The sequence below is a fragment of the Citrus clementina genome, unplaced genomic scaffold (assembly GCF_000493195.1).
Source record: "Citrus clementina cultivar Clemenules unplaced genomic scaffold, Citrus_clementina_v1.0 scaffold_5, whole genome shotgun sequence".
Classification (NCBI taxonomy): domain Eukaryota; kingdom Viridiplantae; phylum Streptophyta; class Magnoliopsida; order Sapindales; family Rutaceae; genus Citrus; species Citrus x clementina.
Genome location: NW_006262201.1, coordinates 42,040,484 through 42,063,623, shown reverse-complemented (window position 1 = coordinate 42,063,623; position 23,140 = coordinate 42,040,484). Strand labels below are relative to the sequence as shown.

At 34.3% G+C, this 23,140-nt stretch overlaps 2 protein-coding genes across 8 annotated transcripts; both read left to right on the top strand.

Moving 5' to 3' along the window:
- The first annotated feature begins 3,077 nt into the window (after nt 1-3,077).
- On the top strand, nt 3,078-10,874 carry LOC18043063 (kinesin-like protein KIN-6). Of its 7 annotated transcripts, none has more exons than XM_024184292.1 (24): nt 3,078-3,613; nt 3,697-3,899; nt 4,033-4,156; nt 4,292-4,386; nt 4,806-4,941; nt 5,027-5,092; nt 5,304-5,366; nt 5,510-5,560; nt 5,729-5,811; nt 5,898-6,012; nt 6,306-6,366; nt 6,480-6,571; nt 6,724-6,930; nt 7,122-7,226; nt 7,365-7,469; nt 7,635-7,739; nt 7,900-8,004; nt 8,166-8,267; nt 8,613-8,687; nt 8,766-8,901; nt 9,398-9,432; nt 9,601-9,731; nt 9,898-9,976; nt 10,293-10,874. In XM_024184292.1, exons 1-24 carry the CDS (start codon nt 3,101-3,103, stop codon nt 10,389-10,391), a joined length of 2,886 nt encoding a protein of 961 aa, XP_024040060.1. In that variant the 5' UTR covers nt 3,078-3,100; the 3' UTR covers nt 10,392-10,874. The 7 variants fall into 7 exon arrangements, 6 of the variants coding, with proteins under 6 accessions (XP_024040060.1, XP_024040058.1, XP_024040057.1 ...); XM_024184290.1 differs by having other exon boundaries at nt 5,937-6,012; nt 9,398-9,489; nt 10,293-10,873; XM_024184289.1 differs by having other exon boundaries at nt 9,398-9,489; nt 10,293-10,873.
- Nucleotides 10,875-16,893: 6,019 nt separating this feature from the next.
- Nucleotides 16,894-22,369, top strand: LOC18041733. Its single transcript, XM_006435138.2, has 3 exons — nt 16,894-17,090; nt 17,415-17,511; nt 18,791-22,369. Exon 3 carries the CDS (start codon nt 18,903-18,905, stop codon nt 22,017-22,019), a length of 3,117 nt encoding a protein of 1,038 aa, XP_006435201.1. The 5' UTR covers nt 16,894-17,090; nt 17,415-17,511; nt 18,791-18,902; the 3' UTR covers nt 22,020-22,369.
- Nucleotides 22,370-23,140: the final 771 nt, after the last annotated feature.

Sequence of the window (23,140 nt, the reverse complement as noted above, 5' to 3'; positions counted from 1 at the left end):
TATGAATGGAGTGATGGTTTGAGGCTTGCATGTCACGGTCTTCAACGAATATTCATCACCATGTCACGCAGCCGACGTGCAGTCACACATCAACGCCGGTGTCTGCTGTTCATGCCCACTCCACTTTTCTGCAGTTCAAGCGTATGCCTCTCAGCTGCTATTCGGCTAAATTTATTTATTTATTTTGTGTATTCTTCTTGAAGTTAAAATTGGCCGAACAATAATTGAAAGATTGTTCCAAAAAAAAGAAGAAAAATCATTCGTGGAGTTTCCACTGCTTGGCACGTAGCTGAGAACAAGTTATTGGATCTTTGTTCTAAACATTTTTTAAAACTCGAAAGAGACACCGTTCTATTTGTGCTTGTATTGCAGGAAAGGTACAATTTACATGGGTGTTTGTACACCCCACATCATTCATTATTGAGAAAATTGTCATATTTACTTTATTTTTCATTTGAAGACTAATTTGAGTTATAGTGCGTTTAGGATTAAGGTGTTGTAACTTTTTGTTGTGGAAAAAAAGTCATATCAACATAACTTCCAACTTACAATAGCTAGTGTTTACCAAACACTTTAGTGCATAACTAAATAACCAACCTCAATTCTAAACATACCCTTAATAGCTTAACCCTGAGTCTGGCTTTTAAAAAATCAAATTATGAAGGTAAAGAACACAGCAGGAACAAGGAATGAAGGAGTGGGAATCATGGCTTTTAGACCGAGAGTTGAATTCGGTGATGGTAGAAGACTTGAAGAGCAAACAAAAGTTCTTCATCCCATGACGTTTCACATTGAATTGTAACAAGGGACCAACGTTTAAACAAATGAACAAAAACCCCTCTTAACGTTTTGAAAAAGACATTTATATCATCATTCACTAACGGAAACAATTATTTTTAACAAAAATAATAATTTTAACATATAATTACCGTTATATCATTCTAGCACATAAAAAAATAATTGTTAATTGTCCATATATTGTTAATCAAATTATAAATATACCCTTATTGCACAATTCCTCTATTTAATTTTTTATTAAATCTCTCTTCAAGCCAAATAAATTTAATCCATTATCAATTTTTATGCCTATTGGATATGTTGTTTAATACAATTAAGATAGAGATTTTTGTAATTATTAGTGTAACCAGCCTTTTTTTTATTTTGTTGATTATACAAGTTTAAAATGATTGGCATGTAGAGAATTGTTATTCTTATGGCATTAATAACTAATTTTATTTATTTTTATTTTTGAGTAATTGATTAAATTTATTTGGCTTGAAGAGAGAATTTGATAAAAATTTAAATAGAGAAATTGGGCAATTGGGCAATTAGAGTATATTTATAATTTTATTAACAATATATGGATAAATTGGACAATTAACAATTTTTTTTATGTGCTAGAAGGGTATAGCGGTAATTATATATTAAAATTATTATTTCCGTTTAAAAGTAATTGTTTCCGTTAGTGAATGGGGGTGTAAATATTTTTTTTGAAACGTTAGGGAGGTTTTTATCTTTTTGTCTAAACGATTGGGGGTGTGTTTGTCATTTTCCCTTGTAACAAATATATGTTAACCAAGTTTTCTTTCTTTATATTTTGCAACGAAATTTTTGTTATCAATTGGTGACGGGTAGCTTTCCTACTGGTTTCAATTTTCCTGAATCTCTAATATTGACCATTGGTTGTACAGCTCACTAATTATTATTATTATTATTATTAATGAGTTTTGCTTGGTTATTGCTTTTCCTTTCTTGGGGAAAAAAGAAAAATGAAAATCTCATTCGATATGTTGGTTGTTTAAAATGTCTCGGTTGTTTCCTAAATATTATTTAGGTAGACGGTGTTTAATCCCGCTTAGGGCCCGTCAAATGTTGCATCATTGACAGATTATGTTGTTGAGAATATATTGTAACTAGTGGTGTGTTAAATTTGTTTTGAAATAGACATTTTTTTGTGTGCAACATCTAGTGATTTATTAGATTGTTATCTAATTCATTTCACCATATGAAACAATCTAGACGCGATTCACTCAAAATAAATTATTAATTTTATTGTGCAAGGAAAAAAAATAGCGTATTAAAGTTTGAACACCTAACTTTTGAGAACTATTGTTTTTGGAAAGTTTAGAAGTGATTCTAAAAAGTTAATTTTAGTGTTTGGTAAACTTTTTTAAAAATTACTCTTAACAAAGTCGCTCCATTTTACAACAAATTTTGTAAAGTAAGGAAGAAATATCTTTTAAAAGGGTCAGACTACAGTGCAACTGTGGTACCGTGCCACAGTTGCACCAGCCGTTGGATCCACTCAAATGAGTGAGGTCCACTTAAATAAGTGGAAATCTAACAGTTGAGTGCAACTGTGGCACGGTACCACAGTTGCACCACAGTTTTATCCCTTTTAAAAATATAATTTTTAAGAATCACGTTTATATTGAATGCAATTCTATACATATCTTCATATATATTAAAAAATAAAAAATTATCCTTATTAATGAGGAAATAAAATCATTTACTTAAAGAGGCTACTGTTATTACAAATTTTATTGAGATAACAAAATAAATATGTACACAATAAAAATATTTTATATACATATTTATAAGTGTTTAAATAAATTTTATTTAACATTATGTCTAATTCAATTATTTATATTCTTATTGCAATTTAACAATAAAATTTATTAAATAAATACAACTATTTTTAAATTTCAAAGCACCTTTAAAAATAATTTTACTAAATGTTTAATTAATTTTTTTTTCACAATTGACTATTTCTTTAACACAACTAACATTAATTATTTTAATAGATGCAACATTATCAAACACATCCTTAGGTATTTAAAAATGCACACTCTTTTACCGCTAATAGTTTTACTATTAACATGTGGTAAATAGAGCGAACAAGAACGATAAACAAATACTTCAATTACCACTAAAAACTTGATAAAACTGTTAAATTGAAGAATTGGGCCGATCAATTTTAGTGCTTGTTGACCCAAGCCCAATAGCTTAACCGGTTTCCCGGTTTCTTCACAGTAACATTCCTCGCTTAAGATTTCAAAATCTTCGTTTTCCGCCAATTGGAGGCAGAATCAGAGAGAGAATGGAGACGAATAGCCCGCCGTCGACATGTCCGAAAACGGTGGCAATCCGGCGAAACCCTCACCGTAAAGCTAGACCAACGCCGTCCAGAAGCGTCGCCATCCAAAACCCCACTCCAGCAACAATCTTACCCCAAATTTCATCGTTCCCCATCGATGAGATTCTCTCCATTCAAATTCCCCCAAACCCCTCCCAACACAAGTCTTCCTCCGCCACGTCATCACCATCAGAAACTCTCAAAGTGTTTCTTAGAATTAAACCTCTCATTTATCCCAAAACCGGCTATCAAAATTCTAGGTCGTCCAGAGCTAAGAACGTTTGGCCCCAAAATTCAGTCAAGAAGAACGCCGTTAAGGATAAAAATGTAAAAAGCAAGCATCAAGAAGACTGTATAACGGTCAATGATCACAACTCCGTTACATTATCCCCTCCCTTGGCGTTACAGGCGTCCAAACGGATCAAGTCCGAGGTTTATCAAGGCTTCTCTTATGTATTTTCCGCCGATTCATCACAGGTTTGAATTCGATAAATACCAGAGCAAGCTAGGGTTTCTGTTTCACCTTTTTTTTTGGTTGTTATTATTATTTTTAACTGTAGGGTGAAGTGTATGAGAAGATGGTAAACCCTTTAGTGGAGGATTTTTTGAAGGGTAAGAGTGGAATGCTGGCTGCACTGGGGCCAAGTGGCTCCGGCAAGACTCATACTATTTTTGGCTGTCCTCGGGAGCCTGGTATGGTTCCAATTGCACTTAAACGGATTTTCAAAGGAACAACTGAGATTCGTTCTTCTCAATCGACAAGGTAATTAGATGTTAAAACCTCTTGGGATGATACTGGAGATAGTGGGGGCGTGCAGTGTTGTGAAAAGGAAAAAAAAAGGTAAAAAAAAAAGCCTACTTTGACTCTTTGAATGATGTAAATAGTGCTTCCGCAGGTCATTTTACTTGTCAATATTTGAAATATATTCTGAAAGAGGGAAAGGAGAGAAATTGTTGGATTTACTGCCAGACGGAGTTGATTTATGCATGCAGCAGTCAACTATTAAAGGTCTACAGGAGGTTGATAAAACTTTTGCTTTATGTTAGACTATGACAATACTCTTTCCTTCTTCTTTTATCTATTATTATTACTTTTTAAATATAGATTCATGATTGATATTGAATTTCTTCTGTTTGTTTGTGTCATGTAAACAGATTATCATTTCTGATGCAGCTCAGGCTGAATCCTTAATAGGCCGTGCAATGCTAAAACGTGCCACTGCCATGACAAATTCAAACAACCAATCTAGGTGCATGGAAAATAGATTAGCATTACTATTTTATGCTTATGAGGCTAAGTTCTTGGATTGATTTTAAGTGTTGGATGGTTTTTGCAACTAGAATAATAGAAGAGTACACTTTCATAGAAATGTTCTCAGTTCCATTTCTGCACGAAGCAAGATGACTTATAGGTTTAGCTGGAAATCATATTCAAATACCTGGGGTGAATTAAAGTGGTTTTTTGATGCTTGAAAACAAAATTATGCAATTCAGATTTAACGCCTCAAAAAATTATTGTTGACTTACGACTTTACAGAATTGTCGGGATTAGTAATCACTGCCATATGTTTTCTTAGCTGCTTAAGTTGGTCTTCTTTTTTTTCGCATTATCTGTTTGTTATTTAAAGTCTCTGTTCTGTTTATCAGTATTACTGTCATACGTTTGCAGTCGGTCACAGTGCATCATCAACTTGCGTTGCACTGCCAATGAGCTCAGCAGAGGTGATGGTGTTCATGCAAATGATTCTGTCTTAACCATTATTGATCTTGCTGGAGCTGAAAGAGAAAAGAGAACCGGGAATCAGGTTATGCATCTCTGTCTATTTCTCTTACACCAGTATTGATTTGGTGATGTTACTTATCTTAACTTCTGGTTCTATCGCCTTGCAGGGAGCAAGATTACTTGAAAGTAATTTTATCAACAACACATCAATGGTTTTTGGTCTATGCCTAAGGGTATGTAAATTTATCATGGATCTCCCAGGCATCCTTGCTGTGCTCTTCATGATGATCATGTTTTCACTGAAATTCTGCCTGTTTTTGATAATTTTTTAATATGTGGACAGTGCACTTATGATTGAGAACCTGTAGACCCCGATCGTTTTTCTCTTTCTCTGTCTCGTGCCTTTGCCCCATGAGTGTGACTTAATCTGTTCTTTGCTTCCAGTCATTGTTGGAGCACCAAAAAAATCCCAAGAAGCCATTGCAGAAGCACTTTCAGAACTCCTTGGTAAAGCTTCTCCAGTATATAAACTGATTTTCATTTTTCTCAATCCTCCTCATTCTAGTGGGTGGCATATTTGGCTTTTCTATTGCTATTCGATAATATCTACATCAACATATGGTACAAAGGGTGACTTGATCTCCAAACAGTTGACCAGGTACCTGCGAGATTACTTGGAAGGGAAAAAGAGAATGACACTGGTATGCAGTTTCCAATTCCAATATTAGGTTGCTCAGTCAAGTTCCATTTTAGATATATTGTTATGTTTTCATAGCTTTTTAGTTACTAAGTAATCTTAAATTAGAGTTTTAACTGCATCATTTAATTGCAAAAGAACATGTCTGGTATCTTTCCTTTTATGTCTGCAGATTTTAACTGTAAAATCAGGAGAAGAAGACTATCTTGATACATCCTACTTGTTAAGACAAGCCTCACCATACATGAAAATTAAGTAAATTTTTCATCCTCTCCCTCAATTATTCCAAATTCAAGTGTCAGTTTTCTATGAATTTATGTTCGCATCTATCGTTTATTTAGGTTTGATAATGTTGAGGACTCATCGAATTTCCTCTGTAGCAAGAGGCAATTGCCCAGCTTGTCTGGTAAAGAGCAACTTAAAAGAGTGAAATTGAGTGGTCTTGAAGCTTGTTCGGTATTTTTTTTTCACCTTTCAAACTGCAAATTTATTTTATATTCTTTTATTGCCTGCGTCGGTAGCTTTAAACTTTCTCACTTCAGATCTAACTGAATGGATTTTGCAAAATGGTTAATCTCTCTTTTGTCTCTACAAAAAGAGATGTCCCTTTGGTGATGCTTTTTCCTTTTTAAATTTTTTGGTAGTTCAAGCCTTCAGCATGATTTTAAGATTTGATCCAGTTTCTGAGTCATACTATTAGATTTTCATTTTGAAAACTGCAGTTTTTTTGTTTGTTTATTTGTTTTTAGATTCAAGAAGGAAAAAGTGTTCATGAGAAATGCCAACTTTCTGAAGAAGGTTGTGTAAGAGGTATAATTAATTGATATGATTCTAATATTTTGTTTTATTCATATTGCTTTGTAATTCTCCTCTAAGGAGTTTACAAAATTGGATATTCACAAATATGTCTTTATGGATTTAAGTTGACTCCGCAAAGGAGAGAAATGATCAGATTATGCAAAAGTTTGCCAAAGCCATGTGGAATGTTTTGAAGGAGTACAATCACAAGCTCAAGGTAATGTGATGCATGGCATTTTGTGCTTAAACTTGCCGAGAAAGGAATTTTTTTTTTTATTACTTGTCGATAATCATCTATGATGTTTCAATATGCATATTTATGCAAATTTGATGTGAACTAATAAAACTTGACAACTCTGTAATAATCAGGTGGCAGAAATTAAAATTAAGAGCCTTGCAGAACAGCTGAGGGATGAAAAAAATAGAAATCTTGAGATGGAAAAACAGCTCAACGATTTAAAGTCCTGCTGTATTGGCTCTCAGGAAAGTTCAGTGGACGCTATTCCTTCTAAAGGGACTACTAACTTTGGATCAGGGATAAAATTAGAAGCACATAAAAGTAGTGAAATTGTTGAGGTATGCTAAAAGAAATTAATTTTGTAGACATACATGCATAGAGAGTCAATATGATAAGATTTAGTTGTGCTTTATACATTCTTTCTCCTGCTTATTTGTTTATTTATTTTTCATTATTTAAGCACAATATTAATATGACACACCTCCACTGCTGTTTTCAAGAACTCTTTACAGAAGCTTTCCTTGTGTAGATGAATGTGGGCATTGATCACTTAAACTGCGAGACATTTGAATGCAGCAGCACTCCCAAGACTTGCAATTCAACTCCAAGAAAGGACCTATATGTGCTTTCTCAGGTACATTATTTTATTTCAATTTTTTCTTATTTTAGTATTAAAAAGAACCTTGGTCTATATTTTCAATTTTGGATGTAGTTTATTATGATTGCATTGCAGTTATGTCACAAATGAAGCTTTTTCTATCTTAATGTTCAGATTGATGTGGATATTCATTCCTTCAACTGTGAGGCATCTGAATGCAATACAACTCCCAAGATTTACAATTCCATTCCAAGAAAGGACCAAGACGTGCCTTCTCAGGTAAACTGACAACGAAAGGTTCTTTTATTTTCCTTTCCTGCATTCATATTTTAATGTCTTGGTCCAGTGTTATTTTTCCATTTTGGTTGTAATTTATTATGATAATATTGTAGTTATTTCATGGGAATTTATCAATAAAAAATCTTTTTCTTTTGTAATATTCAGATCAATGTGGATGCTCATTCCTTAAACTCTGAGGCATTTGAATGCAAAATTACTCCCAAGATTTGCAATTTCACTCCGAGAAAGGACCAAGATGTCCTCTCTCAGGTAAACTGAGAATGACGGGCTCTTTATCTTTCTTTCTTGCATTCTTTTTGATGCCTTGGTCTTTTATTATTTTCCATATTTTCCCTAATTTATTATGATGATGTTGCAGTTATGCAATGGGAATTTATCAATGACGAAGATTTTTCTTTTTAATGTTCAGATCAATGTTGATGAACATTCCTTAAACTGCAAGGCATCTGAATGCAGTAGCACTCCCAAGACATACCATTTCACTCCAGGCAAGGACCAAGATGTGCTTTCTCAGGTATAATGACAATGGGTTTCGTTTTTCTTTCCTTCTTTCATTTCAAATTTTTTTTGCTTTGAAAGAAGGCCTTTGATTGTTTTAATTTATTGTGACAACAACATTCCAGTTATACCATTGGAAATGATTAATAATGATGCCTCTTCTTTTCTTATGTTCAGATCAATGTGGATGTTCATTCTCCCAGTCTCATGACATCTGCACGCAATACATTCTGTAAACAAAGGGACTCTCCTTCAAGAAAGCAAGATGTATATTCTCAGGTACCTTGTGATTGCCTACTACCAAGAACTTTATATTGAAATTATCAATTTTTTACAGGCCTGTGTTATATTTTGAATCACCGTTGAATCATTATATAAGTGTGCTATATCTTCTTACTCCCATTTTTTAACTTTTTTTTTTTATAAATAATTTCTGTTGTTTAGTCCATATCACTATTATATCGAGGCAACTCCCTGACCATTTTCCTGTAAGCTGAATGTTCATATTCTATGTGTGAGAGAATTCAATGCCAAAACAAGGCAGCATCATGTTATCTTATTACGATTGAGACCCTGAAAGAATTGCCTTTTATGAAATGAAGGGTTTCTTTTCCTGAATGTCAGGTGACATGTTCTGACCCGGAAGTTGTGATTCCTTCGTGCCCTTCTGTTGAAAAGTCTAATGATCAGAATTTTCAGGTATAGCTACGCAATTTTGAATCAGGATGAGGCGAGTTTATCCAATGTTTGTTGAGGTTTCATATATGTGGTTTTCAGATCAGATCAGAATACAATACAGCTGCAGTATGTTGCATAAATGCGACATCTAAAATCATTTCCTCAAGTGATGATGACTTAAATGAGTCCAATTATCAGACAACAGAAAATAATACTCCTAGTGCAGATACAGCAGGTTTGAGTCTAAAATTTTGCTTTTTATTTCTAAAGCATGGCTGCTTGTATGAATTGACGGTCAACTGAACGCGTCTCATAAAATATCCTCTCTTATTATTATTATTTTTTATTCCCTTTTAGTTTAGTACAAAAAAGATAGCGTTGAATGGTTGAAGTAGGCGGATTACTGGCTTATGATGTTCTTTGGAGAGAACATGTTTCAAATGAAGTTGACTCTGTTGAAAACATTGTTTCATGTGTATATTTACAGTACCATATGTTTGGTGTACCCATCTACAACATCTTGGAAACATTAAGGTGTCAAAAAGCTGATTATCAACAATATTGTTCTATTAGTGTCTTCTATCATGGAAACTTTCCAAAGAGGCTTTTTCAGTGGTCTGCTGTTCAGTCTAGACTGCACAACAGTATTGCATTTTGTTATTTGATTTGGTCATGTGTCATTATGTTTTTACTTATTTTCAATATGTAGTTTAACGAATTCAGACTTTCAGATTCTGTGGTCAGCTCTTCTCAATCATTTGTTATGGTTAGTACTAACACCAGATCATCAGCTGTGTTTTCTCAATCACAAAGTGGAGAGGAGGTTAAGTTCTCTTCAGTGTTCTGTCTTTTCATTAATAATCCAGCTCTTTTTCTCTCTTTTTTGCTTTCTTCTTTGCTTAACTTTCTAATTATTGTTTCATGACCCTTCTAGGAACCACTAAACTTATCGCTATCTTCAATGAAAGTTTCATCTACCAATGAATGTGATGCTGACCATGTGCCAAATAGTGAACTGAACATTGATACTTCCAAAAAACCCTTGAATGTGGAGAAACCAAAAAGGTCAGTTTGGTAACATTGAAATGACTGTGTTTTCTTCTACAACCCTACCCCCCTCCCGGGTCTTTCTCTTTGATTGGATCTGTGACACTGAACAATGTATTCTTAAATAAGGCCATGAAACATTATCATTCCCTCCTTGAATTGTGTTTTTGTATTTTATGATTAGGAGACTTTTGCCTGCCTCATCTATATTACTAAGGGATATCACTGCTTTGGATGTTGAGGATGAGATTGAGAAACCGAAGGTAAGTGGATGGTATAAATAATTTCCTCTTGAGTTTGTTTCTTCAATGAATGTAGCATTTTTTAAAAAAATTGAAGTTTTCTACAAAGGCTATGTGATATACATTAAAGTGCCAGCTAAGTTTGAGTTGTAAAACACATGGTTTTGGAATGTTGGAAGCAAAGCCAATATGAATGAACACATTTTTCAACTTGTGTTTTTCTCCAAGTTCCCATGTTTACCTGCAAGAAATAAAGCTTGCACATACACACTCACACATATATATTTTTGTTACAAATGTTAATATTTGGTTGTGTTATTCTGTAATTCCTTTTCAGGGGAACAGAAATGGAGAGAAGTTGGCAGTAAATGAAGGAAAAAGAACTCAAGGTAGCATCTCTCTTTTGCAGTTGCTTAAGAACAATCTTAATCTTTAGATCTACACAGGTTTCATAGATGCAAGTAAACCTTTTTTTTTTTTTGGTATGGGTGGCGGGGTTTGGTTTCAAAATTGTGATTTGTTATTTTGTCAATGTATATACACACACCAAATTTAGGAACTTGAAAACTTGATGGTACATGTTCATGTGATGGGTGCTATGGGTAAAAAAATAAAAATAAAAACTGACCTCACAAAGTGCCAAAATGTTTCCGAGGCCCAAGCCGGCCCAAATTGGGAATTGTCGAATCAAGTGAAAAAGATCAACTTGGAGGAAATTGCACCATCTTAACGCAAGAGTGAAATCAGGGTGGTCCAGGTCCATTCACAAGGCGCCTGATAATTTGTTATTTCTTTGTGATGCTTCCATTTTTTTTTAACACTTCTGCAGTTTTGCTTATAGGTTCAATGAGCTTTCCGTAAATAATAATCAGATGTTGAAATTCAAATCTCAATCTCCACTCATTAGCGTCTCAATCTAAAGAATTGATTTCTAGCTAGCTCATCTTTTCTGCCCTTACCTTCTTCACCTTTTTGATATATTGTCAAACGCAAAACAATTGCGCACCCTCGTGATTATTTCAAAAGAAATAATTAGCCTAGTTGAGCATGACTGGCTGTAGGAGTTGCATTTTTCACTAACACAAGATGGCCCAATGAAATTGAAGTAACCAACCCTCACAGAACTGTATATTTGACCCATCAAAATTCCAAGAGTAGAGGTTTTACTTTTTGCCTTTTCCAAATAGAACTTGTTTGGGCAAAATGTTTGTGTTTATATCTTAGTTTAATTATCAGTTTAGTCCTTATATTTTTTTAAAAAAAATCAAATGTTCTTACTCTTAAATATAATACACTCTTATCCCTTTTTTATGATAATACAATATTCTTCACATTAAATAATTTCCCTATTGAAAAAGTTAATTGGTTATTAGCAAATTAATCGATAAATGTCAACTTAAAGAACTAGTATTTTTCATACCCTTGGGATAATATTACTAATTATTATTAACAAATAAATTAGTACCAATCAACTTTAATTAATATTTAATACCCTTATAATAATTTTATGTCTTGAGATATTTTTTAAAATATAAAAACTAAATAACTATTTAACTCAAAATATATGAGAATATTGTAATTTTGTCAATGGATTTGGCCATCGTTAATAAAAGTAGAGAATCCTCAGTAATGGCATGAGAAAAAACATTCTATGTACAAACACATAATGGATAAATTTTAAATATGACGGCTTTAATGGTATCATCTCTAATAAAATTATATAATACATGTTTCAAAATTTTGTTCTGGTTTCATTATCAATATCATGATTCAAAAAATAAAAATTGCATTCCCACATGATAATTTGGTGAGTCAATTTAGAATATTTTGGTATGCACACTAACTTTTGTCATGTGCACTCGTTAATCAATTATTATATATAACATAAAAATGAAAATCTATTGTGTAAAATTATATATATATATATATAGAAAGTGAAGCGTTCATGTGAACATCATCGTTCACCATTAACCTTATAATGAGTGACATATCATTTGCTAGTTTTTTATTGAGAGGTTGCGTAGTGAGACTTGTCCTCGCTCACCTGATCATAACCTTATATATCGTTCTCAAATGTAAATCCTCGCATTTTTTAAAATACGAATTCATTGTATACATTATAGGATATGTTAATTAATTAAATAAAAATACTAATACAATATATGATATACATGGTGAAACCGCATTTTAAAAGAAGCGAGGATACTCACCAAAGAGTGATTATATGTATTCATAGAATAGATTTCCGATCCAAGATCCTAGATTATAAAAATAAAATACAGGAGAGTATATTTTGCCGTTGGATTTAATCTGACTGTCACTTTATATTTTGGATAAATAATTGATTGTCGACATTTGGTCCTACAACGTAGAGTTTTTAACTTTGTATAATAGTTAAAAGGCAGCAGCTACGTTGGAACATCTCCAACGTAGAGCAGACAAATAAACCGTCGGATGCATGTGATAAGAATCGAAAACGATTGTAACACCATGCATACGGTTGACCCTACTCTAAAACTACCAAAAGAAAAATGATTAAAGCTGTGTAATCAGATTTTAGAGGCAGAAAACTTTGTTCGGTGATTGCACAGCTTGATTCAAGTCAAAGTTTCCAAATTTCAGGAATCAGAATTGATTTGCACAGCCGCCAGAGCCATCGAGTTTCTTTATTGCACAGCTTGATTCAAGTCAAAGTTTCCAAATTTCAGGAATCAGAATTGATTTGCACAGCCGCCAGAGCCATCGAGTTTCTTTGTTGCACAGCTTGATTCAAGTCAAAGTTACCAAATTTCAGGAATCATAATTGATTTGCACAGCCGCCAGAGCCATCGAGTTTCTTTATTCACGTGAGTTGCATGCTGATCAATCTTCATCCTATTTAATTATTTATTTTAGATCCCTATATTGACTTCCTAATTAATGTTAATTAAATTCAATTAATTCATAATTTTTGTATATGATGATTTTGATCCATTTCTTGTGCAAGTAGATGGTGAATTATCTTACTCTCTAGCAAAAGAAGTTGTAGAAGTAGATGTTCAAAAAATCGATAAAGGCGTGCAAATTGATAATCCAATTGTTGAGAGAAAATTTTGTTAATCTTTATTTTCAGAGTGAGACTATTTGAACTCGTCAAATTTTTCTTTATACCTATTTTAAAAAATAAATTCATTCTTAAAAATTTACAATTTAAAAATCAAATTTCACTCACATTCTATAAACCAACACTCAATTTCATTCTATTTTGAATTCATTTTTTTAGTTTTTCTTAATATATAATGATTTCTCTCTCATGTTTTCTATATATTTTCTTTTTCTTGATTTCTATTAGCTTCTGTATTTAGTAAAAATTAGTTTTTTGATATTTTGTAATTTTTATAGTTGATAAAAATTTATTAATGCTTATTTTTAATTGTTGATTTTGTTGCTTTTAGTTAATAATATCAAATATTTATAAATAAAATATATATATATATATATATGAATGAATTGATGAGCATTTGTAAAATTGAAAAGAAAATAAGAAGAAATGGTTAATTAAGTAATTGTTTCTAAAATTTATTTAGGTAATAAAGTTTTTAATTAAAAAAGATGTAAAGAGAAAATTAACGTGTTCGAATAATCTTGCTCTTATTCTCACTATTGGAATGAAACGTACTCTTTACCAATAGTCTTGCTCTTATTCTTACTAATGGAATGGAATGGAATGAAATGTGCTCTTTATATTTCAGTATGTGGGATAAAATGTAGTTAACAGTGTCAATTTAATCAATCAACTTGATTTTGAAGTTTTCATGTTGTACTTAATTTTTAATTTTATCTTAAAAGTTATTGTATCAGAATAAATGTCAATTTATTTTCAAATGGGATTTTGCTTCATGATGGGTTTTTGTCGTTGCAAATGGGGGGAGTGCGTTAGGACGGGGCCCCGGCGGCTGCAATACCCATACGACGATTGGATTCGATATTGAATTGGGTTGGATCAATTACTTAATCAAAATGTAAAGTGACCGTTGGATCGAATCCTACGGCTAAAAATGCCCTTCCGTATTATAACTGCAATTCAGGATCGTGGATTTGAGTTATATTACCCATCTAAAACCTTCTTTACTAAATAAATGTAGAAGTACAAAATTGAGATGTCGTTGGCTTTTGTATAAATGTGTACCCAACTTTAGGAATGGCAGAAATTTCAGCTAGAATGGAGCTCCCGCGGATTTTATTTAGTTATTTATTTATTTTTTTCCAGTTCGGGGAGAGCATAAGATTAATTTTGCAACTAGCTTTTTATTCGAAGAATGGATAGAAATAATTTAATACTTAGTATTTTTTTCAAAGAAAACACGGGAATTCGATGAAATCTCCATTTCCTCCCCATTTTATATTTTCCCTTTTTAATTTTTATTTTATTTTTTTCTAAACTTGTAGTGAATATATTTAAATTTTTTATTGTAAGATATGGATGTAAAATAACAAATATCATAATATTTAAAAAAATAATATAAATAATAGGTTATATCAACACTTGAATGAAATTCGACAAAATTATTTTATTCATAGATAAGACTTAAGAGATACTTTTGATTGATAATTTATATTTTGTGACTCTTGTAATGAATTAATGTTAATATAAGAGATATTGTCATTTTTATGGATGTGTTCAAATTTGAAATTTTTTTTTTTAATTTCACAGATTTTCTTATAGTGTTGATGACATGGGCTTAGTTTCATGGAAATGATTTTAATTACTTTAATTTACTTTTATAATTTTTTGTTGGTAATATAATTTTATATTTTTACTTTAATATGATTAAATTAAGTTCAAAAAATAAAAGTATCAATTATTCAAAAATCGAGAACCCTTTGGACTCCCCATCCTCTCTCCTTAAGTAATTATGACAGAGATATAGAGAGTAAGGAAACATAAACAAAGTACCGGGAATAAGTATAAGAATGTTGATCGTTAGGACTGGTAAAAAAGCCTTACAGGCCTAAAGCTTAGTCCGCATAAGTTGGACTTACATATAAACCGAAAAATATAAAACCCGCAAAGATTGAGCCTAGTTAAAGGCCTAGGAAAGCTCAAACTTTTTAATTTATAAATTAAAAAAATCCAATTAAAAAAGAAAAAACTCAAAATATAAAATTAATATTTTTATATTAGTATTTATGATTTGTTATGTTGTATTACTAATATTTTATATATTAGATTATTATTCTATAATGTATTGGATAATTATCTTTAATTTTAATTTTTGTACTCTGTTAAATTTTTTTTCATAATTAATAAAAAATCCAGGTCCAAGCTCGGCTTGGCTCTTAAAGGATTTGGGCTTATTTATAATGATATAGGCTTGGGGGCCACTCTCTGCCAACCCTATCGATCACCTCCCCTCCTTTTTTTTTTATTAATCATCATTTTATTGTATTACACAGATATTTACAACAACTGCTTATTGTGTCAGAAATATTACGCTGATATTTACAATTAGATATACATGATTGAGACTTACATTATTACAATGAATTCTATAAAGTACATACCCAGACAAATAATTCCTCACAAGAGAGGGATGTCTATACTCCACTTGCATTTCACAAGGGAGAATGATTTTTAAATATAAAGAACATTTAGCCCCCACAATGCTTTTGTGGGGGCTAGAACCGTTGCCCTCACAATGCTTGTGAGGGCAGCTGCCCACCACTTCGGCCAAGGCCGAAGTGGCCCTAGACCAGGTCCTTGAACAATACTTCCAATAGCTCTGTACCAAATCATTAACTTCCATAGTCAATTTCAATTAATTAATGAAGTCATTTTGTTATGGAAGTTGCTTATGTTATAAAGAAATTGTCCATTTTAGGATATAAAAAGGCAACCAATTTTCATCTTTTTCACCTAATAGAGTAGAATGAGGTCCCTCACAAAACAAAAGAAGTCAAAACGTCAATTTATAGGAAGCTCAAAACTCACTTGATTCACTAGCTGCCATTAGCAGAATATAACCAAATTTAGCTTCACATCAGGTGATTTGTTTTTGAAATCATAATAAATCTCAGTAATTAATATATATATATATATATATATATATATATATATATATATATAAATTTGAGATTCTTAAATATCACATTAATTAAAATATAAATTCGGCATCTCAACATTGTATCTATGGAAAATTCAAAATTTGAGTCAAGCAAACATTAGTAAATCAAACTTAAAAGTTCAAGGAAACTTAACAAGCGACATTAATATCGTTTTATTTTCTATAGAATTTCCAATATTCCAGACAATTTCTCAAAAGGCATTAATGAACAAATCTTTTATGTTCAGAAGAGATCTTTTTCTTAGAATAAATTATCTGACAGATATAAATTACCGTCGCACAAAATTAAAATCAAAATCTCTGTCCCATTTAGAAGCAACAGACATGGCGATGTGATATCATTGAAGTGGGCCATCAATCACGATGGGCCATAATGTACTCGATTGCATGGAATCCGTACCCACCTCTGAAGCTAAATAATTTGCACACGTGTACACACACGTGCTTTCTACAGTGAGCAGCCCACAAGGCACAGACGATGACAAGGATAGCCGCATCATCTTCCTTTTCAAAGGTTTAGCTTAGACCTTGTCCTTGTGCCCTTGTCCACCTCACCACCCTCTTTCAGCGAAACTCATTACAAAATGCCCCACAAAAAGCATACCAGAGTTGACAGTTTTTGGTGCCACTCCTGTCTTTTTAATTATATTCCCTATAAATATGCCGTTACCGATTGACCGGACAAGCCAGTTCTTTTATTTTTTAAAAACCCATCCGATCCGACCCGAACCCTTATCCACACACTCACGCTTCACGCGTGTGACTAACAAAATAGCGAACTAAAACCGACCAGTGAATTGACAAAATTAACTCGTAACTCGTAAATTAATTTTTTTTTAAATTAAAAAAAAAAACAAGGAAGAAGAAGAAACGCTGCTCTCCCTGGTTCTTCGAAAAAGGAGAGAGAATAAACACTCTTCGGTTTAGCGAGTGATTGAGTTTCAAACACTTGAGGGAATTTTGCTTATTCTAATTAATTGTGCCTGACTCGAAACTAGGGTTTCGTATCATTCGATGAATGTTTTACGAAGGTGAACTATCTGTACGCTCATAATTTCAATTTTTTTTCCCCAATTTTAATTAGTTGGTTATCAGTTCGTTTCCGTATTTAGTACTTCCGTTATTAATCACTATCTCTCAGTATTAATTCTTATACATCTTATTAAATTTTATTACATATCTTCTAAATTCACACCACACCATTCTAAAGTTAGGGTTTTTGTATAGCTTCGCTGGTTCGATCTTCTAACACTCGTCACCATCTCTTGCCTTAATTTTAATCAGATTGGCTTCTATATTGCTCATTGTTGGATTAATTTGATGTTCAATTAAATTGGCATGTTTTTTTTTTCCAGGTTTGATATTCAATTACTAATTGGTGTTTCTGATTGGAAGGAAAGTTTTCATCTTTAGATAGTTTCACTGCTGCAAAATGGGGCATTGAACTGACTGGTAATCTACTACTTTAGCTTTTGTTATACATTCAATATCCATCTGTTGGGGCTTGCTATGTGTTTTGCTCATTGATTATTTCATTTTATTTTTTTTCACTTTAACGAATAAGAAAAAGCCATAACTTTATATGATCTATTATGTCATGATACTACTCTTTCTGTTTATATTTTGTTTGTTGTACTGTTGTCTGTTGAATTCCTTCTACCTTTGGTACATTGGCTACTTCATGAACAAATGCTTGGCGTCTCTGTGGTATCCGATGCGTCAGATTAGATTGTATAACTTAATAAATTACGTGATCAACCTTAACATTTTTCTTTGATGTGTGATGCAGTCATTCAATTGGCTGGTGGATGAATTTAGGATATGTTGGCATTGGTTTTTTAGCATAATATATAACTTGCATGTGAGGGTAGTATCATCGTATAATGTTTGCTTAAGGAAATTGTGTATATTTCTTGCATTAATGTTAGTTTAAGAAATAAATTACAGAGATCTATTTGACTTTTTCAAGCTATAAGTCAAGGCCTCTTTATTGTGCGGAATAAGATGGATTAATTGAGAGAACATCTTTATCTTTCCTTGGGAAATGTTATACTTATAGAGAGTAACTGCTAGATAGCAGATTCTGTGATTTGACATCATCAGTAATATGCTTATTCTCTTTTCTATATGTATGCTATTGCTACGCTTTCAATGTATTATCATCCGAAAGTCCGTGATGTAGTCTTCTTGGTCTATACGTATGCTTTAGTCCTGTTTGGCTTATATAAACAACAAAAGTAGACTCGTGCTTTTATCTTTCTAATTATTATTTTTAGTTTGCTTGCTTTTATAATGTGGCAGAAATGTTGTTTTTAATGTAGATTATTCAGTCAGCGATGAAATCCTTTTATTTGATTTGTTGGTTAAATTTGTGAGTTTTATATATACTCGAAGCATCAAATATTTCAATATTTTTGTTTAGCTCTCATGGCATGTCTTATTTATCAGATGACCTTGGTACAATCATTCTAGCAATTTACTTGTGTAATAGATTGTTTTCCTTTGTAATTTATGCCTTTACAGAATTTTTTCACAGTTGTTTAGCTTCTGTACTATTGTCTACTGTACTATTTGTCATGTTAAGATGAGTGAAACTCGACTTTATGATATTAATTAAGGATTTCTTATTATTGTAGCTTGTGCTTCTGAGTACAATCTCTGATTTCAATGTCTGAACTCTCATACACATCCCAAAATTGCATGCTTAGGCATTTTATGTTGTTTTCTGCAGGGTATCTCATAAGTATTGTCCTGAAGGATATTTGCAGTTCTTGATGGAAGAAAAATTATTAGCGTGTTTTGTTGATTTCACTAATGCTTGGAAGCACGGTATGTGAAGCACTATGACACTTGAGGATTTCTTTTCACTAACCAAGATGAAAGATGGGCTTACGGTCCCTTCTCGAGTTGAGGAGCTGGTTGGCATCATGCAGAAGGAGAAAGATTTGGTTGTGAAGAACATTGGGGATGCAACTAGGCAGTGGGCTGTTGTTGCAAGTGCCCTTTCTGCCACTGAGAACAGGGATTGTCTTGATCGTTTTATTCAATTAGATGGATTAGGGTTAATCGATAGATGGCTGAAGCAAGTTCAAAAGTTTGGAAATAACACAAACGAAGGCTTTGCAGAGGAGTCAATTACTGCAATGATGGGAGCACTTGAGAAATTGCATATAGACTATGAACTATCTGTTTCTTCGGGGATCTGGATTACTGTCAAGAGTCTTCTTGGCCATAGTAGCTCTCAGGTTCAAGATAGAGCAAGGGCACTATTTGATAGTTGGAACCAGGGTAGGGTTAGTGAAGCCCTTGACCATGATGTTAAGTGTGTTGGGTTCTCTCAAGATGATAACACTGCAGTTAGTTCAATACAGGCGAATGAAAGTAGGACAGAATCTTCTGCAATAGATGTTCCTCTTCCTCAAGGTAGTGTCAATGAAGAAAATAATGGAGCTGAACCTTCTGGACCAGAAAAGTTGCCTGTAAATTCAGAATGTCTTCAACCAGAAAAGGAGGAAGATGTAAAGACTAAAACTGATAATAATGAACTATGCTCCCATGGAAAGTTAGATGACACTGACATGGAGGATAAACCTCCAGATCATGTGGCCACTTCCAAATTGTCTAATTCTGTCCTTGAAAATTCTGCAATGGAAGACAAATTCCTTGAGGGTACTGTCGAAACAATTTCATCTGTTGAGGCCTGTAGGTCTCCTGCTCCAAAACAGTGTTGCAAAGAAGAGCAGTCTGATACTCTGAAAACGAATGAGTTCTCTAAAGATGAAAAGCATGTGCCCAAGGTCAGCAGCTTCCCGGAAAATATCTGTGAAAAAGCATTTGCCTCCTCTAGTACGGTGGAGTCTAGAAATGTTTCTTCGGCTGTGGAGGTTGCAAGTGCTCATGAAATTATGACTGGATCAGCTGTAGGAAAGCATTTTGATACTGATGAGGGTGACTTGGATCCAAAAGATCCTGCTCTTGGTGATCTGAGGAAGCTTGCATCTGAGCCAAAAAATAGGATGGATGATGTGCAAGTCATAAACAATTGCAGCACACCAATGTTCAAGCCAACTGGTGAAGATGATGATTATCAATCTGATGCCATGCAGGATTCTTCTGGCAATGAGTGTACATATGGAAAACATAAGGATTTAGAGACTTCTTTTTCCAGGATAAAAGACATTGGAGCAGCTGATAAAGACAAGGATCATGTTAGTGATGGAGATTCTGATTCAAGAAATGATTTTCATTTTTCAAAAGCTACAATGGCTACCCGGAATCCTGATGCAACTAATAGGAGAGAGTCTGATATTGAACTTGAGTATGGCATAGTTGATGCCTTGGAAGTTGCTCGAAAAGTTGCCTTGGAATATAGAGAACCATCATGCAGTTCTTCTGATAAAATTTTGGGTGGTGGAATTAGGCCACCGGAAAGCCCAGATTCTGTAAATGAAAAACTGGATCTAGCGGATGAGGTTCCAGTGAAGGAGCTGCCAACAGAACGAAATTATTCTGCTGAGGCATATCCTGAGGGTGAGGGGCAGTTAATTAACTCAGACAATAGAGTAGCTGAACCAGAAAATGGCATTGCTGATATGGATTCCTCTCAGGTGACAGAAGCGGCTCGAGAACCTGAGGTTAACCGAGATAAAGGCCTTTGTGATTTTGATCTGAATCAAGAAGTCTGTTCAGATGATATGGATAATCCTGTTAATCCTGTCAACCATGTCTCTACTCCTGTTTCTGTTGTTTCTGCTTCAAGACCAGCGGTAGCTCCTGGATTGCCTGTAGCCCCTTTGCAGTTTGAGGGGACTCTTGGATGGAAAGGAACAGCTGCTACTAGTGCTTTCCGTCCAGCGTCCCCTCGCCGAATTTCTGACAGTGATAAGATAACTCTCATTGTTGGGGGCGCCAACAACAGTTCAAAACAGAGGCAGGACTGCCTTGATATTGACCTGAATGTGGCCGAGTCTGAAGATGAGAAACTTGCTGATCTTATACCGGAGAAACAGATTCCAGTCTCATCTGGCCTCCAATCTGCAGAATCTTCCGTGGAAGTGAGTCCAAGAAGATCGGAGAGGCTCAATCTGGATTTAAATCGTATCAGTGATGATAGTGATGCTCCTCCTTCAGATTTGAGGATGGAGAGACGGCTTCTCTATAACCGGAATGGCCATCGCAGCCCGTCTCCTGCTTCCTCATCATCGTCAATGCAGCCTTTGCTGAGGAACTTTGACTTGAATGATAGACCCTTTTTGCAGAATGATACGCCAGATCCAGGGCCCTATCACGGTAAATCTTCTCAAAGTGTTAATCCTTTTGGATTGCCTAAACCAGATGATCCTGTCATATCTATCATGGGTGCCAGAGTGGAAGTCAATAGGAAGGAGTTTATTCCTCAGATTTCATGCTTGCCAAATGGCAAATCTCTTGAGACTGCAATGGATGGCAACCTGGCAAGAGGTGGAGGTGTTTTGGGATTGGGCCCGCCCGCAGCTTACTCTAATTCTCCTCTTTTTGGGTACAATGGATTTGCAGCAGCATCTACGTTGTCTTACTCTTCACCAATGTATGGACCTGGTAGCACAATTCCTTATATGGTGGACTCAAGAGGAGCCCCTGTTGTACCTCAGATTGTGGGTTCTGCAGCAGCTGTCCCACCATCTTACTCCCAACCACCACCATTTATTGTGAGCGTGGCTGGTGCGCCCTCTGCTATAACTGGGCCGTTACGCCCTAACTTTGACCTTAATTCTGGTTTCCCAACTGAGGGAGGAAACAGAGACTCTCTTGGTTTGAGGCAGCTTTTCATGCCAGGTCAAGGCAGGTCGATGGAGGAGCATTTGAGGACCAGCTCACAACCCTCCTCAAGTTCTGGGGCTGGCGGGAAGAGAAAAGAACCGGATGGTGGGTGGGAAACCTACTCGTTAAATTATAGACATCAGCAGCCTCCATGGAATTAGTAAGTTTATATTCATCTTTGCTTCTGCCTCTCTCGGAATCAGTTCAAATATCCAATCAAGCTGATTGAGAAGAGCGATTAAAGCCCATTGGCTCTAACGGGAGGGGAATTAGAACTCAATAAAACGAGGGGATTATGATTGTAATATAGTTCGTGAGATTAATTGCTGAAGGAAAAGTTAGGTTTAATTGTTATTAACTTTGTTTTATTTCAAATTTTTCATTTCTGTGTTTAATAGAAGGCCATTGCAAGTTTGCAACCATAGTAAGACATGGTACATGTAGGCTGTAGCTGTAACTTTTCCCGTATACATCACAGAAATTTAAAGGAGCTTGTCTTTTCTACCATGTTTGTTTGTTTGTTTGTCTGTGGTGCTTGAAAGGAATTCCATGGGCAGTGATGAAAGATTGAAAGTTGGACATTCATCTCTGATTGGCTCTTTAGAGTTTGGGCTGTTATCTTCTCCCGTGCTTTTGTCCTGCGTGCTGTAGGGGAAAGCAAACCTAAGCTAAGGATTTGTCCCAATTAACTTCTATTTTTGCCCGTTAATCTCAATTTAGCTTGCCTTGAAATCTGCTGCGGACGTTCTCGAATCTTATATTATAGATCATGACATCCGTGCCTCAATCGTTCTATATATATATATATATATATATTAATAGTACGAGTCTTGTGTTTTGGTAAGATCCACCAAAAATTGCGAGTTTAATAGATGAAAATCATCCCTCTTTTGTCAAAATTGGCAGCTTGTACATGCACTCAGTTTCTGTATCAAAGAAAAGTCACACGCAGTCGGCAACTGCACTCCCGCAAACGTCACCGTCACGGACGGTCAACGCTAATGCCCAATTGTTGATATACACGCAGCCTACCCGAAAAAATTCCCCCCCCCCCCCCCCCCCCCCAAAAAAAAAAAAAAAAAATGTTTTTTTTGACGGATTCCTTTGAGGATCTGAGATCTCCTTGCTTGCCGGTTCACCCTTGGAAAGAGTGCCCTTTCACTACTTTTATCGCAATGCTATCCGCTGATGTAACCCTCATGGGTGATCCATTCGCCATGAGGTACTACAAGAGATATCGCTCTAAGATCGCTGGACAGAGAACATACTCACACTCACCGAG

Coding starts and splice junctions, on each gene's coding strand:
- LOC18041733 (XM_006435138.2), top strand. CDS start 18,903: ATGACACTTGAGGATTTCTTTTCACTAACCAAGATGAAAGATGGGCTT.
- LOC18043063 (XM_024184289.1), top strand. CDS start 3,101: ATGGAGACGAATAGCCCGCCGTCGACATGTCCGAAAACGGTGGCAATC. Junction 5,561..5,728: donor GGAAAAAGAGAATGACACTG/GTATGCAGTTTC, acceptor TTATGTCTGCAG/ATTTTAACTGTAAAATCAGG. Junction 8,268..8,612: donor AGCAAGATGTATATTCTCAG/GTACCTTGTGAT, acceptor CCTGAATGTCAG/GTGACATGTTCTGACCCGGA.